A 16,755-nucleotide genomic window follows, 5' to 3' on the forward strand; every position below is an offset into this window, starting at 1 on the left:
AATTCCACTGCCACACCACTAGTTGCTCCGCGTTACGCGGCGCCATCATCATCGCGAGTGGAAGCAGGTGGTTGTGCATAGGGATGCGGGCGCTGTGTGCCCACATTTGAAGGTTGCGGCCGAGAGCCTTGGTCGGAAAGCGCGCTTTCGTTGTTACCGCTAAGCTCATTAACTTGCATGCGTGCGAAAGTGCACTCTATACATGATTTCACTTGCTCCGTAATCCCTATTTGAAGGGCCTCCATTTGGCGTTCTATCCTGTCCAGAGCCGCCTGCATACTAGTGCTCATGTCTGCCACCAGTGCGTCCATTTGTTTTTGCAGGCGTTCACAGCGTGCCTCCAAGTCATGACGTAGGCAGGCTATTTCTATTAGAGGATCGGGATTTGGTAACGAATTGGTAATAGGGGAAGGTGTAGGGAGAGATTTACGGGGCGGAGCAAGCTGTGGGGGACCCTCCGCACGACCTACCTCCCGAGGCGCCTCCATTGCTGTTTTCTTCTCCGGGGTCCGCTGTACCCTTGAAGGGACCAGGGTCACCTTGGATCGGGCGTTGGTCTGCAGGGCCTTCTTGTAGGGTTGTTGGGAAGATGGGGAAGGAGGGCCCTTCTCTGGGAGGCGCACCGATGCCTCGCGGGATCGGGACCGAGACTTGGAGCGGCTCCGGAACTTGCGACGGGATCTCGAACGGGTCTCCGACCGGTCTTGTCTGGTCTCCTTCGTTGGGGCATGCGACGTTCGGGTCTCCGCCGTATCTGTGGTAGTGGTTGGGTCGCTGGAGGGTTGGAGTTCACGCTGCTCTTTCTCGAGAGCTTTCCGCACCCAAGCTTTGTTCAGTGTCTGCCTAGCATGCCGCAGGCAGTTTGGATCCGCTGTAGGGTGGGTGCCGCCACAAGATCTGCAGTGTGGGGTGCACGGATGTGACGGGGTGGGATGGCTCCGAAGCGGCCCAGTGATTGCGCGCCAAGTGGTTTGGGGAAGCGGCAGCGGATGCCGGATTCCCCCAACACCAAACGCCAGAAGAACAAGGAGCGAATGCGAAAGCAAGGGAGGCAGAACGGAAACGCTAACAGCGACTGATTAGATCGCCGGGTATCAAAGGCAGGGAAGCAGAACGAAGACGGCAGCAGCGACAGGCGATAACGCCGAACACCAAAGCGAGTAAATTGGAGCGCAGACGGCAGCAGCGTCTGGCTTTCACCAAGCACACTTTAGAATTTCCAAAGTGTCTTCGGTAATTTTCGTATCAACCGACGCGGATCGAAAATTGATTCGTAACAACCGTTCTTAGCACGTTGCAAAGTAATGGGGCTTGGCCGGGACCAAAGAAAAATTAGTATCATCCAGAAATTCGTATTAACCATGATGGTATCATCGAGATTCCACTGTAAGAAGCGAGTAGGCACCGCACAAGAAGCCCTTTAAAATTATGTTTCACGAGCCGGATGACTCCAACGCCGAGCAGTTGTAGGTGTGTCATATTCAGGGGAAAGAACACAACTTTTATGTTTTCAAGTGTTATCTGCTTTGTGTAGGGTGGCACACTGATCAACAATCAGGACGATCTTCCTGGTTATACTTGACATTTTTCAGTCAAGGGGTGAGAGAAACTTTTCAAACAGGGCGCACAATTCTCCCACTTATAACATTGGGGCTTCTTTGCTGTCAATGTTCGTGCCAGCCGCACTTTAAACTGTGTTAATAGAGCTACCTCCAGCTTGATGTGGTGAGCCGTCTTTGCCTCTTTCACGTCAGTGCGGAAGCAGAGCGCATGCTTCGTTATTTCATCACAATGACCAGTAATCATGCACAATGTCAACGGCGTGAGGTTCAGCTCTTTCGCCAAGTCCATGCATGTTCTTTTTTTGGATTGTACACCTTCCTCAAAGTTTCCAACTTCTCTTTAAAGGAGGGGGCTTTCTGCTTGCGAGACATCTTTATTTGCTAGTGGGCACTTGCTAAAACGGCACAGCTATCACAAGGCACAGCGCATGGATGCGAACACAAAGAACAAAAGAAAAGAACACCACGTCAGGCATAGCCTGTCCCACCACCTAAGTCTGCGGAGCCCTGCGCCATCTGTACTCGCAAAACAAAGGTGCAGCTCGATGGCGAGGCTGGCAAACCTGCACAACCATTTATCCGGACTGACGACTGCAGCCGCTGCTGTCCGCACTGCCGTTGCCTCCCCTGAAGCTGGTGGAGCGTCTTCGCACCCGTGTGGTTGGCTGTGTTTGTTTGCATCAAATGCCACGGAACGAAAAGCACTTCGCTACATCTGAACACGTTGTACACTAATGGAACTTGGCCAGGGCCAACAAAAAGTTCGTACTACCCCAAATTGCATACACACTATACTGTATTTACTCCCATAATGAATGTACTCGCATAATAAACGCTGCCCCCACTTTTCCGGTCAAGAAGTTGTTTTCTTTTTCTTTCCTTTTTTTTTTTTTTTTTTCTTAATTATCGCACCCTGAACTTGTTGCTGTGAAGTATGAGACACACGGTACTATTTGGCATCTGATAGGGTGTTCGGTGGGTGCGATTGTGTCCGGCGCCTTGTCGGACGTCAAATCGTTCCGTGTCTCCTACTTTTATTGCGATAGCAGTTACGTGGATGCTCCAGACGCATTTTTGCCGTCGTCGCCATTGCGTGCCGCGTGGTGTAGGTGTGAGTGAAAGTGCGCGAGGGAGCCGACAGCCACGGCTCCATCTCGCGCGCCGTCTTTCGTCGTGAAAAGGCCCCGAGGGCAGGGAAAGGACGGATGGCGGCGTTGTACTCTAGCAGCAACTGCGTATTGCACAACCGCGCCCAAGGGGTGCCGACGATCGTGGCTCAATCTCCCACGTACCAGGGAGGAAAGCAGGAAGGAAACGCACCGTCTTCTATTGCGCACATGGCACTGGTGGAAGGGGAGGGGGGTGCGTGGCATTTTGCTCCGGCAGCAACTGCGCATTGTGTGGCAATTAAAGCAATTGACGTCTGGGGCTGAGTTGATGGTGGCTTTTACCTTTGTGCGTGCTGTGTTCTCACCGTTCAGTTTGCATTGAAGCGAATGTTTGCAAGTTTATACGGCCGATAATACTACCCTCCTTACTTCGTGTAGATGTCTGCACATTTGCTATCACAATGGATGGTTCGTATTTTTGGCAAAACTGACTTTTTTAGAGGTGGCCATGGGAAAATAAAAGTAACTCAAAATTTTACCCTGCATAATGAACGCACCCCCAACTTTGCGCATACTTTTCGAGAAAAAAAGTGCGTTCATTATGCGAGTAAATGCGGTAATCGTATCAGCAAGATTCTACTGTATAGAATTTACTGAACTGCCTTACTAACGCTTTGTTGCAAATAGCTTTCATTTCTGTTGGCACTACAATGCTACGCTTCTTTTTTTTTTTTACCTACTGATGGCCTTGCGGAAAACACTGATACCTTTTTTTCGTACAGCTCAGGAGCTCCACCACCGAGTTACTGTACAAAATAAATTTAATGTATTTTCATGTAAACGTTTGGCTGTGCAAATAGGCATGAACTGGTTTGACTTCGTTGGAAGTGTTATTTATTTATGATTATTATTATTTTTCCCTTGGAGTTGAACTTGAACTGAACCAAATTGAAAAAAGTTTCGGTTCTACACTCCTATGTTTTCTGCTTGGTCATGCCTCGCACTTGGTCAAGCCTTGAGGTTGTCCCTGTGGACAATGCAGGTGCTGGACCAGGGTTCGGCATCGGGGGCCCTGTTTGCGGAGACATCCGAGGCAGACGTGGAGGCACTGCTCAAGGCCACCCTAGGTGCCGAGGACCTGCTCAGCCCCATCGACCTGGTGTTCCTCGACCACTGCTACTGCACGCCCCTCGTGGGACAGCTGGTCTCGGAGCCCGCAGTCAGTGCCACGCACAGTCGGGAAGGCCCCGTGGCCGAGCAGCCCATTGCGAAGCAGGAAGCCGGCCACGAACACGGCTCGTGAGTGTCTGCGCTTGCGGTTCCCGTCAAAAATGCAGTGTGGTGGTCTGATAGCAAATACATACTCTGCCGATTTTTCGTAAAGTTTATGAATGTAAGCTCACACTACAATTATATGGTTTGTATTCAGAGTCCTTTAAAACAGCATAAACAACTTGCAACATAAGTTTCTAGAATCTCAAATGTCCACGCTGTAAGCAGTACCGCACTATAACCAAAGTAACATTTTTCAAAGGCTGTGCACGTGCAAAACATGTAGACTAAGCAGCCACATGTGTCCGGGAATCAAAGCATACGACCGGGATGTGCCCTCACTTTCATTGCCGAGGTGGTTCCTCCACTTTACAAGTGCCTTACAGCCAGTGCAAAGCATTTCGTTGACTCTACCTTAAAGGTACCCTAAACCATCTCCAATATTTTTAAAACATTTAAGGTAAACACGCGCATTGAGTTGCCGTCACAATCAACGATGCCAAACGCTGCAGCGCTATCTACTGTGAGCACGCCGCAAAATAAAAAAAACACTCTCGTGCTCCTCTCCGGACCTTTTCGTTATCCCCAGTGCTCCTTGTGACGTCACCAGGAGCAGACGCTGTCGATTGGTCAAACAAGAACCTACGACTAGCAGGTACGCGCACTTCCTGCTCTTCCTCGTCATGTCGCCCCCTTGTTCGCACTCGCAAATCGGTAACTACCGCCCACAATGCAAGTGCCCAATTTTTTCGTTCTGACACGGTTGTGCTTAGCGGTCTGATTGGCTGCGTGAACAGAGTCCGACAGTGTTTTGCGATGGCTAGAAGGCATCCATGTGCGATGCTTGGCTGCAAGAGCATCATCTGGAAAAACGAAATGACCACGACACCGGCTGCCTCACGGTGACGCCGTGCGCAATGACTAGCTTGGGCGCATTGGAGCTCCGGCAGAATCAAAGTGCTACAGCATTTCACTTTTTTGTGGGGGCCACTTTGGTGCCGCACACACACCTGTGTTGATGAAGCGATTAGCGCAGAAGGGGCTAACAACCAGTGGGTGAAAACAGGAGAATGTACCAACCCATGTCGTTGCTGCAATCTGGGGAAAGCGGTGACGGCAGCTGTTCATCTCCAGCAGAGGTGCCTTCGGCTTGGCACTTCATGATACACATTCGTTATATTGGCGAGTCTTTCTAGACATGCGCGCAATACAGGGCCCACAGTGGCACATTTTGCACGAGCACGGGCCGGCAGGGCAGCAACAGTGGGTAGCCAAGAAGCGCGGAGTCTCGGTAACCGGTAGTGGACAGTGTTCTGAAAAGCGCGTTGGCGGTGACGTATGTCACATGACGTTTGGGAGAGCGCTCGGCAAGGAGGAGAGACCAGCCGACAAACATAGTCTAGCGAAGTTAAGAGCAAAACAAGCGTTGGCCGCATTTCCATCATCAAATGCGTGCAACTCTGCTCGTACCGCACAGTCACGAAAAATTGTCACAGCTACATATCGTGTCTACAGTCGAACACGGCTATATCAAACTAGCAAAAAAACGCCTATCAGTTCGATATACAGCATAATTCGATATAAGCCTGCTAAAGATTTGGATGTCATAAAAGCACATACCATTTATAAAATCACTTTATTGGTGAAACTAGCTTAGTTTCCCATGAAATAGTCCTGTATTTCCTTCTGCTTGGTCAATTTCGCTGCCTGCGTTGCACGCACTTCTCCACATTGTCTAAGGCGTCAGAGCAGCTGAGGCCGCAACCTACCGCATTCGCGCAGAAGCACCGGTCTAGTGCGAGTGCACCAATCACCTCGGAGGACGTGGGCAAAGGACCGTTGTTGCTTTCCTCATTGTGCCCACTTTCACTTGTGCTCGGTGCGATGTCGGCAATGTAGTCTTCGTTTTCGGGCTCTCCCGTGGTCGCAACACCATCATCTGCACTCACAAACTCGTCGACTGTCGATTCATCAATGGCTTCCGGAAATTCTGACAGCTCTGTCCAAACTTCGGCAACGCCAGCAGCGGCTTTGTCTCATTCATATGAATTTACAGTCATCACCGTGCACGCGGAGGCCGGCACATCTGAAGCAATTTCGGATGAACCACTTGAACACGGCCGTGCGTGCGGATCGGGTGCCGTGGGCTCCGTATCGCGAGTCTTGCATGATGAGGGCACAAGAGCCTCTGATTGGCTGTCTGAGCAAGTGCTGTGGGTGGGGCAGGATCATTTTTTTGCAGGGAGGTGTCAACTAAAGTGTCGACAGCTCACCCGAGGCAGCGTGGTCACGGTAGGGAGAGCGGTTGGATGGAGCCGCGCTGCCGGGTTTTTCCGCCACCACGAGGGAAAGCCAACTTCTGGGGGTACTTTTCGGCTGCTTGACGTTCGATATATCGGGAGTCGCTGCTATTTTTGTTTGATGTAAGCGCAATTTTTGCTATATAAACTTATTGTAAGTATACCGTATTCAGAAATAGTTCGGTATATAGAATAATTCGATGTAAACGGGTTCGATATAGTTGGGTTCGACTGTACTCGCCTAATGATCGCACTTTTTTGTACAAAAAATTGCCGAAAATTCAGTTGTGCGATCATAACGCGGGCTAAATTTCCCACGAAAAGAACAAATTTTTTTTTCATCCAGCATTTGCTTCGGGATAACAACAGATCAATAAACAGGCGGCTGCTGCTGTAACAGTGCAGGACACCAAAACAAAAATGGCGGCCGGCAAAGCAAGCCGAACATGCCGAACGCAATTTTTTTTTCTTGAGTACATTACGCGCATTGAAACAGTTTCTTCCATACGAGTAATTAATAATATCATTAATATCGACAAATCTGTGGCAATAACATAGCCATGTCCACTTTGAGGGGACAGAAACAGATGGGCGTGCTTAGCTGCCAGTGACATAGAAACACATGGCTGGTATGCTGCTGGAACTGCGGCATTTGTCTTCACTGCTATCCTAATACGGCACGTTTCCGCTAAGGGTAAGCGAATATCTTAGCTGTGTTACAAGCGTCGGCGTATGAATAGGCTACACTTCTACAGTATCGGTGTGCATGTGGTTATTATCGTTGCCGCTCACGATTTGTTGCGTGCCCACGAGTGCAGACGAGAAGAATCGAAAGGCACCTTTTTTGGTTGTTGTCGTTAACCACAATTATTACAAAGCCTAGAAGTAATACTAAAGCCAAGGCAAGTTTGATTGAAGCTTTGTTTCTTTTTTTTTTTTCATGGAAGTGTGGAAAGTGATGAAAGGAATTAAATGGGGCATCTGCATCCGAGTGTTTGGTACATGCAAACCGCTTGGTATGTCCTGAAGAGTTGCTTGTGTAGCATTTGACAGCATTTGACAGATGGTAAGCGCGATCATCATTTGCTAGACTTGGCAGTTAGGGGTGTGATCATTGCACGGGAAAGAAAATAAATCAAATTTTGACGACAAAATTCAGGGGTGCGGTCATTACGCGAGTGCGATCATTATGCAAGTAAATATGGTATTCCTTGCAGACTCCTGCATAGCTGCAACACCACAACTAAATTTCGACCTCTGGGTGGTTTAGGGACCCTATAAGGGGGATAAGGGTCTTTAAACAAAGTTTATTTGTTATCCTATCTTGATGAAAATTGGCATGCATGTGCATCATTGAATGGATATCTCAAATTTCCTAACAGATTTAAAATATCTCATTTAGAAAGGAAGTTATGACAAAATCCCACATTGTAATTAGGTAATTTCTAATGGTTCATTATGATAACTTAATATTCAAAACGGTACTTTTCAGAACTATGTGGTTCTTCTTAAAGGGCCCCTCACCAGGCCCCATAGCAAATTTCGGTTATCATTCTACCGCAAAGGTTTTTCAAGTCGGCTCAATAATAGCCGAGCTAGAAATATTTCAGTGCCGTGAGCTCATGATTTCAGCAAGCGACTGCATAGCAAGACACCCTCTCCACTCGCCCCGTCTAGCCTTCGCAAGCGAAATTCCTTCCCTGCGTTTTCCCATGCCTGACCTTAGTAATTGCATCACACATAAGTCACAGGCCCACCCCGCCTTCACTTTTTTTCTCCTCGCTTATATTTTTTTTTAAATCCTGCACTACACATTTCAGCTGAGGGTGTTGCATGCGAGCTGCTGTCTCATTCGTGCAGCGCACGATTTTGCGTGCTGTGCACAAAGAAACGTGACTAGCGGTATAATTCAGTGCTACACGAATACTGAGGCAGAACAACTGGATCGCAGAGCATGATCATGCGCTGGAGCACATTAGAAGATGGCATAGTTTCGGTACCTACACATGTGACCACACGACCGTGGGAACAAGCAGATGAAGCGGAAGTACATCTCTCTTGCTTCGGTGCAAAGTAAAGCAAAAAACACGCAGACATTCTGTTTGTCTGCGCGTCGCACAAATAACGGATGGTGCCTTGAATAATTTTCGAAGTCACGTGTCACCACGAGCGGCGTCACACTGCGGGCTCGCGTATGTAGGCGTAGGGACGCAACTATGTCATCCTCAGGCTTGGAGAGCGGCGGCTGTGAGGAGAAGGAAAAACGGCATTCGGTTTGAAATTTCAGATCCTTCCGCAGCACATAGCGACACAATACTTTGCAGACACAATCCTTATCACATAATGTATGCTCTGCGCTTGTCAGCTCAAAATGGCCAGACCTGGTGAGGGGCCCTTCTAAGGCCCACCCTACAGGCTAAAGGTAATTAAATGTCAGTACAGCTGTTTCATTGATCAGAAATAATTTTTCAAGCTTTAAAGGCAAGAATTAGCTTCGACTAAATAGCTTACTTGTCAAATAATTACAATTGCATCGAGATTATGAAAAAAAGAAATGCTTTGGCCTGTAGTTCAGTTGTTACTGAAAAGAATGATACCAAGTTTGTTTAAATCTGTTCGTGGAAACGTCCTCAAAGCTTCCGTAAGCCAGAGGCACTTCACAAAAGTAACAAAGCTGAGAAAATCGCGTTCAGTGTTTTGAGAACATTGGTAATTTTATTTATTGAGTCTGTAAGGAGAAGAAAGGCTTTAGAATGAAGCTCTATTCTTGCTGAACAAAATAAAACCAGATTTATTAAAATTGGTTCAGCTAGACATGACCAAAACATGCGTACTGCAAAGGCACGTGACAAAAAAAAAAGTGAGTCACTTCACGGTGTTCAGCCACTTTACAGCAGTCCTGGGCAGTAGTCCTGGCTCACATTGGGCTTGTGTCTCTTGGCCATCCTCCTCTTGAGCTTTTCGCTCTCTCTGTGCCCTTTGTTGGCCTTGCAGAGCCTCCTCTTGTCCTTCACAAGGCTCCTTCAGATGAGGCAGCTCGCAGGGCTGTAGCCAAGCTGCCCTGCAATCGCTCGCTGGTTGAAACGTGAAACTGCTTCTGCAACAGCCCTTTCCACAGCAAGCAGAGACTCGTGTGTGTTTTTGGAGCTTTGACTCCAGATAACGGAGTGCAGGCACTCAATCGCATTTTGGGTCATCCCATCAGCACAACGGTGCAAGAGGACATGGTCACGCAGCCTTGCAAGACTGGCTCCAAAGCATTACCGACAGAGGCTAGCAGTGGACTTTTGTGGGGGGGGGGGGTTCATGGCTGGCCAGTGCACGGTTATAAAAGCACCATGAACAGGAACCTTCTGGACAGTGACTGTGGTCTGGGGCATCATCTATGGACGTCATATGGAACAGTGTGGCATTCACTGCCTTCTGCATGGCTGGGACGTCATGCTTGTGACTCCTCAGAGCCTATCCATAATGTGCTGCGATCTTCTTGACCTTGTCTTGGGTGAGCCTTCCCTTCCCTTGCGCTTTCTTTTTCTCCTGCAAGGTGTCCCCATCCTCTTGTGAACATGGTTGAGGCAGTCTTCTTTCTCTATGTCAATATATCCATAGACACCTTCTTTCAAAGCATAGAATGTGCGGCTGTCGCCATCTGAAAGAATGGTTGTATAGTGCAGCCCACTCTTTTCTAGAGAGCGCCTGGACAGAATCAGGGCTGCCTCAACCTCCATCCGTCCGGCATTGCAGTCTATATTTTTTAGGCACTTGTGGTTAACTGCTCAGTCACCATAGCTACCGTGACTTGAGTCAGGCGCACTCTGGCAGCCACGGCAGTACCTAGACAACACAACATGGTCTAACACCAGGCCCGTGTGCAGTTCAATGATGCACCCAACAGCAATGTTGGAATTGTGTCCACGAGTCTTCCACGTGCCATAAAAAATGGTGTCAACATTCCCAACCAGAATGAGGAAGCCCTTGTAGAGGGTCTTGACCACCTCTACACTTGCCATTTCTGTGGCTGTAGCAGCTGCTTGGCAAGCTACCGCCATAGTGTCCATATGTCCCCTGAAGGTTTTACGATGAAGGCCACGTTGGGCGAGGTTCAGGGTGGCACAGAAGTCTGCAAGTGCAGTCACTCCCTTTCCAATGCTCTGGATGCCTTTCACGGCCCTTACGTTTACCTCAAAGGGTGTGATCGCGGATGGGCCGTCGACTCGTGGTGACGAAAAGTTGCGCTCGGCGAAGTCACAACCAGAGCTCCAGCTTTACTGCCAGGTCGTACTGGCTCTTGTTGCACTTAGAGAACTGTAGACTGACTGTCCCGCACTTGGTACACATAGCAGTAGCAAAATATTTTTTCAACACTTTCATGTCGACGATGACGAACTCCATGCTGGGATGGGATCCTCGTCTTCGTCACTCGCCACGACGTCTAGCAGGTTGAACTTTTGCGAAGTCGCCGAAATTTCTGCCAAGAAAGATTTCACGTTTCTTGCACCTTCTACATGTTCTGCACACTCCTCCTCGGTGTAAAACAGTGTCCATTCGCTCCGCACGCAAACTTGGCCCGTGCACGTCATTGTCCATGCGCTCGGCACACGAGCTTGCTCCAGCAGCATCAAGCAGCGGCAAATGAGCATGTGATGGCACCGAAGTCGACGCTGTTGAGCATAGCACAGCCGTACTGACCACAGAAGAAACAGCCGACGGCGGTGCCACTGAAGTTGCGATTTTCAGTAACACTATGTTCTTGTTCCAAGCGCTTCTCTTTTTGCTGCACGCTTTCCGCGAGTTTACTTTCAAACGGGCATCGCGGGCCATAGAAGCACGTGAAACAAAACAAATTCTGCAACGTGGGTGGAGCGACCAAGAACTAATGCGGGTAAACTCATGGCAACGAGAAAGAGCTCGCAAACGCAAAAGGAAACGCACATCTGGGATGGCGGAGCAAGCAGTAGCAGACACTTACAAACTACGAGGCCTGGCTGTGCCCGGTAGGCCAGGAGAGGAGGCGTGTGTCATGGCCAATCGGAGGGCTGCGCTTCTCCGTGCGGTAATGTCGCGCGCGCTCTGTCCGATCAGCGTCCTCCTCGCGACTTTTCAAAAGGCGGCGACTGCAGCGGCTCCACGATGCGTAGGTTGGCTTGAAGCGTGCCAAATTCAAACACTGGAAAGCAGCTTTGTAACAAGACCAAGATGCCACCGATCGGTTGTCATCGCACGGAACTACAGCAGCTTGAAGTTGGGCCAAATTTCCGAATTTGGGCGTTGATTTTCGTCTACCCATGCTTCTAAATTATTGTGTTTTAGTGCTTGTTGACGGAATTCAGCTATAATATTTTGCCAGAGCATACTTTGGACTATAATGTCTCCCAAATCGGTATTTCCGAAAATGGACATTTTTTACGATTTTTTGCTATCTTGAGACCCGCGTCCCCCCTTAAACCACAACTTTGGCCGCCGACTTCTGATGAGACGGCACTTGTTAAGGGGGGACGCAGGTCTTGAAATCGCGAAAAATGGTCAAAAATGTTAGCCGGTGGAGGTGTCGGGCAGCATACCATTCGGGAAGCTTACCCTTAATATAGTAATACACTGCGCTTTGGTGCGAGATCACGTGCACAGGTTGAACTGACAGTAGCGCTTGAAGCAGGGCTTGTGGGCAATCAGCTGGCAACTATCGTGAACACATTTTGAAAAAGCTTTTATCTGCGCATACTCGCAGGAATGGCCAAAGCTTGTGTGCGGAAAACTTATGAACAGATTAATGTGCTGGAGTTGTAACAAAACATCAAATTGATTTTACCATCAAAATATTTTTTTCTAGCCTGCCCGATAATTTATACACTATTGAGACCCAGCCCACGTCCAAAAATATCATTTGGCGACTGCATTTATTTTTTGCACGCAAACTTGAAGAGCCAAAGAGCAACGATGCACCTGCATTCAGATGCACCTGCAAGTAGTCAAAGCAAGAGGTTTCCCATGCACCCACCGAGTAGCACAGTGCCACCGCATTTTCTTCTTTTCTTCTTTCTTTCTTTTTTTGTCATTTTCCCGCTCCCTGTTGCTTCTTTCTTCACTCACTCCACGTCTCCTCCTCCTCCTCGTAGCCTTTCTTGCTCTCCCTTTGAGGAGCACGCTCGCTACCTCACTTCTTTGTTGGATTTTCCAGCAACCGCATTATGACCAGTGTTTCGTTTCGCGCGGCTCCACTGTAAGCTATCATGCTTACACATTCAGTTTGGTGGGACGATAAATGGGAATCAGAACTGACCACATTATATCCAGTTCTGCACTACAAGTGGTTATGTTGTAAGTTATCTGAGCTGTAGTTTATTACTGGTCATGAAAGTTTGCCATAGCGACAGAAGCTGCCACAATAGAACGCCACTGCAGACGAGAGGGCTGCGATGGCCACAGCTCTCGTGAGCCAGCTTTGGCAGTTGAGAATGGCTTAGATGGGTTTAGGCCCGGCCACACTAGGCCAGCACAACGCCAAGATTGGTCTGGCAACTTCCTGCAACAGCCGTGCTATGCCAATGGCCATGTCGGAAGGAGCCTAGTTGTCGGCAGACTTTTTCATACCGGTCAGACACTTTTGTTGACACACTGCAATGATGCAATTCCCACACTGACATGGCTGCTGTCGAATTTTGGCTGTTTACTTCTAGTACGTATAAGGGGACATCGCACTAGCGCGTAAGAAAGGACATGGACAGGAACATGAAAAGAATACACTGAACGCTACACATCAACTGGCTTTAGTCTCAGGAGGACATAAACATATATGCAAAAACACACGTGCTACATGACCGATCCCTAAAGCGCATGTGCAATGGCACCTTATTGTGCAAGAATTTTATTTCTTTTGCCATCGAAGATACGTTGGGTTTGCTTAACGACCAGTTGATAATTGTTATTGAATACCATTTGATTATTGTTATCAACGAGTTCAACTGTATTCGTGCACCCTCACATAGTGGCTATGGCACTATGTTGCTATGGCGCTAGTCCACAAAGCCTGGTCTGTCATTTCCGCCTCTAGTGGAGTCGCATATGCGAATGAGATTTCTTACGCCCACATGGGGAATCCTACATACACAACATGCCAGCAGTGGAGAAAACGCAACACATGTGACGCTGCTGGTATTTACTAGGGAAAAAAATGGAAAAACAGAGGCGCCACATTTATTCATAATAATGCCCCGATTTCCTTCTTTGTAATGTGCATGTAGTGCGCGAGCCTCTTCAAATTAAGAGGAGATGAGGGTCATGAAAACTTTTTTTTTCAACATATGTTACTTAAATTGTGTGTGCAGGTATGTTGTAGAATGATGATTTCAAATATGTATTTAATTTCAAATATCTCACTTGGAAGAAAAGATATGACACAATACAATAGTCCTAATTAGGTCATTTCTTACAGGCCTTTGTAGTAATTTCTCATTAAAATAAATGTTTTTAAGAATATCCAGACATCTCCAAACTGCACATCCTAAAGTAAGCAAATAACAATAAATTAATTGTGATTATCACAAATAAATACCAAAGTTGGAAAGAAAAATCAATGTGGCAGTTGTTAGCCTACATATGAGCTAATTAATTATCTATCATATTTAAGAAAAATGGAAAGCTTTAGGATATAGCTGTGATGTTTCCTAGTTCACTGAAATCAGTTGGTGCAAACATCAAAACTTCCGTAAGGCAAAAGCACTTGACGAAAAAAAGAAAGATGAGATAATTGCATTTAAAATTTTACTGCCACTACCTCTTTTGTCTATTGAACGTATGGAAAACGCTCAAGATCTAGCATGTTGCCAAAGTGTTACTGAGCACAAGAACACCAAATTTGCCGAAATCAAATCATGAAAACTTCCATAATCATGAAAACTTCCAAGCCTTCCATAAAGTAAAGGCACTTGATGAAAAAACACACCCAGAAAGTCACTTTCAAGTTTTCACTTCCAAGCGTCGCCCCTTAAATGGAACTGCTGCCTAAACGGAACACCAGCCTCATGATTGGTTCGTTTTGTATTCATGCATTGCTGTTGAAATATGGAACTTTCAGGACACATCTAATCTTGTGCGCTGTGTACAAATATGCAATTAAGTTTTTCTAAAGTCAATAAAAGAAGTAGTTACAATTTTTCTTGTGTTAAAAATCTGGCATGTGAATTGCAAAAAATGTACTGGTACTGTAAAGGACAGCCAAAAGTAAGCAGGTATGTACCTGGATGTTCAAATACTGCAAGTTAGCACTCGTATGTTTGTATCTGTACTTTAGCCAAAATTATGAAATCCTGAAATTGCGTGCAGCTTTACAAATGTGAATTCTTGTTGGTGATTTCTACAGGATTTCCAAATATTTCAGTGTCCTAAGACGCTATGTCATAGTTTTTGTGCGTTCTTTTGCTTGCCTGCATTCAGGGGAAGAAAAAAAAGAATGGCGATAATTGGAACGAGTGGAAAAGACACAGTGCTGATCCCAACATTTGAGACTTCTTTAAAGCTATACTTGAGAAAAACAAAATAAATACCTAGAAAAGAAACTTGGAAAATATAAATTTCAAGCTTCAAAAGAAGTAAATAATAATTACAACATAATTAAAAACACAAAATTCTTTCGCTAATGTAGACATTAGGCGCACGAAGTCCTAACAGAACCTGGAATGCACCAGCACGAACCCTCGTATGCACGAGAGGCATGGGAATAGGCATCAGCACAATGTCTGTGGTCTCGAAAGTAAACCTACACGCGGTTATTGCGTTATTGCCCATGCGGTACGAGATGGCATGATGCAGTGACTTATCTCCGGCTCAATCTTGTTGGCTCGGCTGAACCTTGGGGTAACCGCCGCCTCTTTCTTGCCGTGGGAAGCAGAGATGACTTGTGCTTCGCCTTTCGTGAACACGTATTCGGTTTTGAACTTTTCTTTCCTTTAGAGAGGATTGATTTGCCACTTACGTTTGTAATACAACGCACAAAGCATCGGCGTATCGGCGGTTTTCAAAGCGACCCACTGCCAGGCTTAGCAGACAAGCTCGTCTGCTAGTTGCCATAGCAACAGCCAATAGGAGGGTCGTGTGCGTCACAAGCTTCGTCAGACTGACCCCTGATTGTTTTAGGCTTGCGCTTTTTCTATGTGGCCATTGTCGGCAAGGATGCGGGGAACTGAAAGCTTTCAAACGATACCAAGATGGCGGCACTCAGCGGCGGGAAAGACGAGAAATAGCTCTGTCAACTCTGGTGTTTCTGCGCCATTTTGGGGTTATTTCTCACCGTCTGCACTGACAAAATAATTTTTGTCGGACACTTAGGTTGCGTTTTGGGGCAAATCGTTTGGATATGGTGTAGAGTAGGCATTATGGTTGCTGAGACAAGTAGTCCAGAAAAATAATTTTTCTTTCTTTGTTCATGATTTTCAGTTTTAAAGCCCCGCGCCGCCCCCCCTTAAATGCATAAATGTAGCGCATACTACTACATAAAGTAGCTGTACAGCCCATCGACACATGTCATGGAATCTAGCACTTGCACAATCGGTGGTGTTTGAATCGCAGCCCTGGTGACAGTTCTCCCGGAGTCCACTGTCAACATAGGCATGCATTTTGGTTGGAAATACGTCATGGCTGCCATATTTCTGACATGACCTTCGAGATGCATGCGAAGCCGGTAGTGCGGTGCAGCATTCCGGCCTGAAGGCCACAACTGGAAACTGTGAATTATCCGAATGGATGTGCATGGCACAAAGGTGGGTCTTAACTGACTAGTTAACCGACTCATTGAGTCAGTTAATTAGCAGTCAGGCTACATCCACTTTGACTGCCAGAATGTTGATGACCTGCGACATTGCATTTGCAGGCCACTGGACGAGGCCGATGGGGACGAGGCAGGTGCTGTGTCTCCGGGATCACCCCAGCTGCCGCTTCGGCGGTCGCAGCGCCAGATCGAGCGCATCGACCGCGAGCGCCTAGAGCGCATCAAGGCCGAGAACGCCGAGCAGAAGCGCCGCGAGCAGGAGGAGATGGCGGGCCGGCACACTCCAGTGCTGGGGGCGGAGTCTCCGCAGGCCCCGCCCCCAGTTCCCACCACCCTCAGCTCACCGCTCCTCTCGCCAACGTCGGCAGCGGCAACACCAACACCAACACCACCACACATAGCGTCTCCTCTTCAGCCTCAGCCACAACAGCAGCAGCACCATCAACCACTGCATCAACCCCACCATCAACCGTCTGGTGAGTATGTCGTCATCATCAGCAGCAGATGATAGTGCGTCCTTACAAGGTGGCACCTGCACAGTTTTCTTTGAAACAGTGCTGTGTATATTCATGGCAACAGTCGTGCACGCACAACACACTCCTCTTCTGCGCTCAAACAGCCACAGTAGACTAGTGGCTGTGGCTTTGCACTGCTGAACTCAAGGTGGCGGGTTCAATCCCCAGCTGCGGCAGTCGCATTCCGATGGGGGCAGAATGTAAAAATGCTCATGTGGTGTGCATTGGGGGCACATT

At 47.7% G+C, this 16,755-nt stretch overlaps 1 protein-coding gene across 3 annotated transcripts in view; it reads left to right on the forward strand.

Annotated features, from left to right (window-relative positions):
• pps (protein partner of snf) overlaps window positions 1-16,755 on the forward strand; it is a 145,966-nt gene that overhangs the window by 35,091 nt on the left and 94,120 nt on the right. For all 3 annotated transcript variants that reach the window (XM_075690710.1, XM_075690709.1, XM_075690711.1), the window contains exons 4-5: window positions 3,714-3,970; window positions 16,106-16,479. In XM_075690710.1, the coding sequence (XP_075546825.1) occupies window positions 3,714-3,970; window positions 16,106-16,479 (631 nt within the window). The remainder of the gene's footprint in view (window positions 1-3,713; window positions 3,971-16,105; window positions 16,480-16,755) is intronic.

Source organism: Dermacentor variabilis, chromosome 4, assembly GCF_050947875.1.
Source record: "Dermacentor variabilis isolate Ectoservices chromosome 4, ASM5094787v1, whole genome shotgun sequence".
NCBI lineage: Eukaryota > Metazoa > Arthropoda > Arachnida > Ixodida > Ixodidae > Dermacentor > Dermacentor variabilis.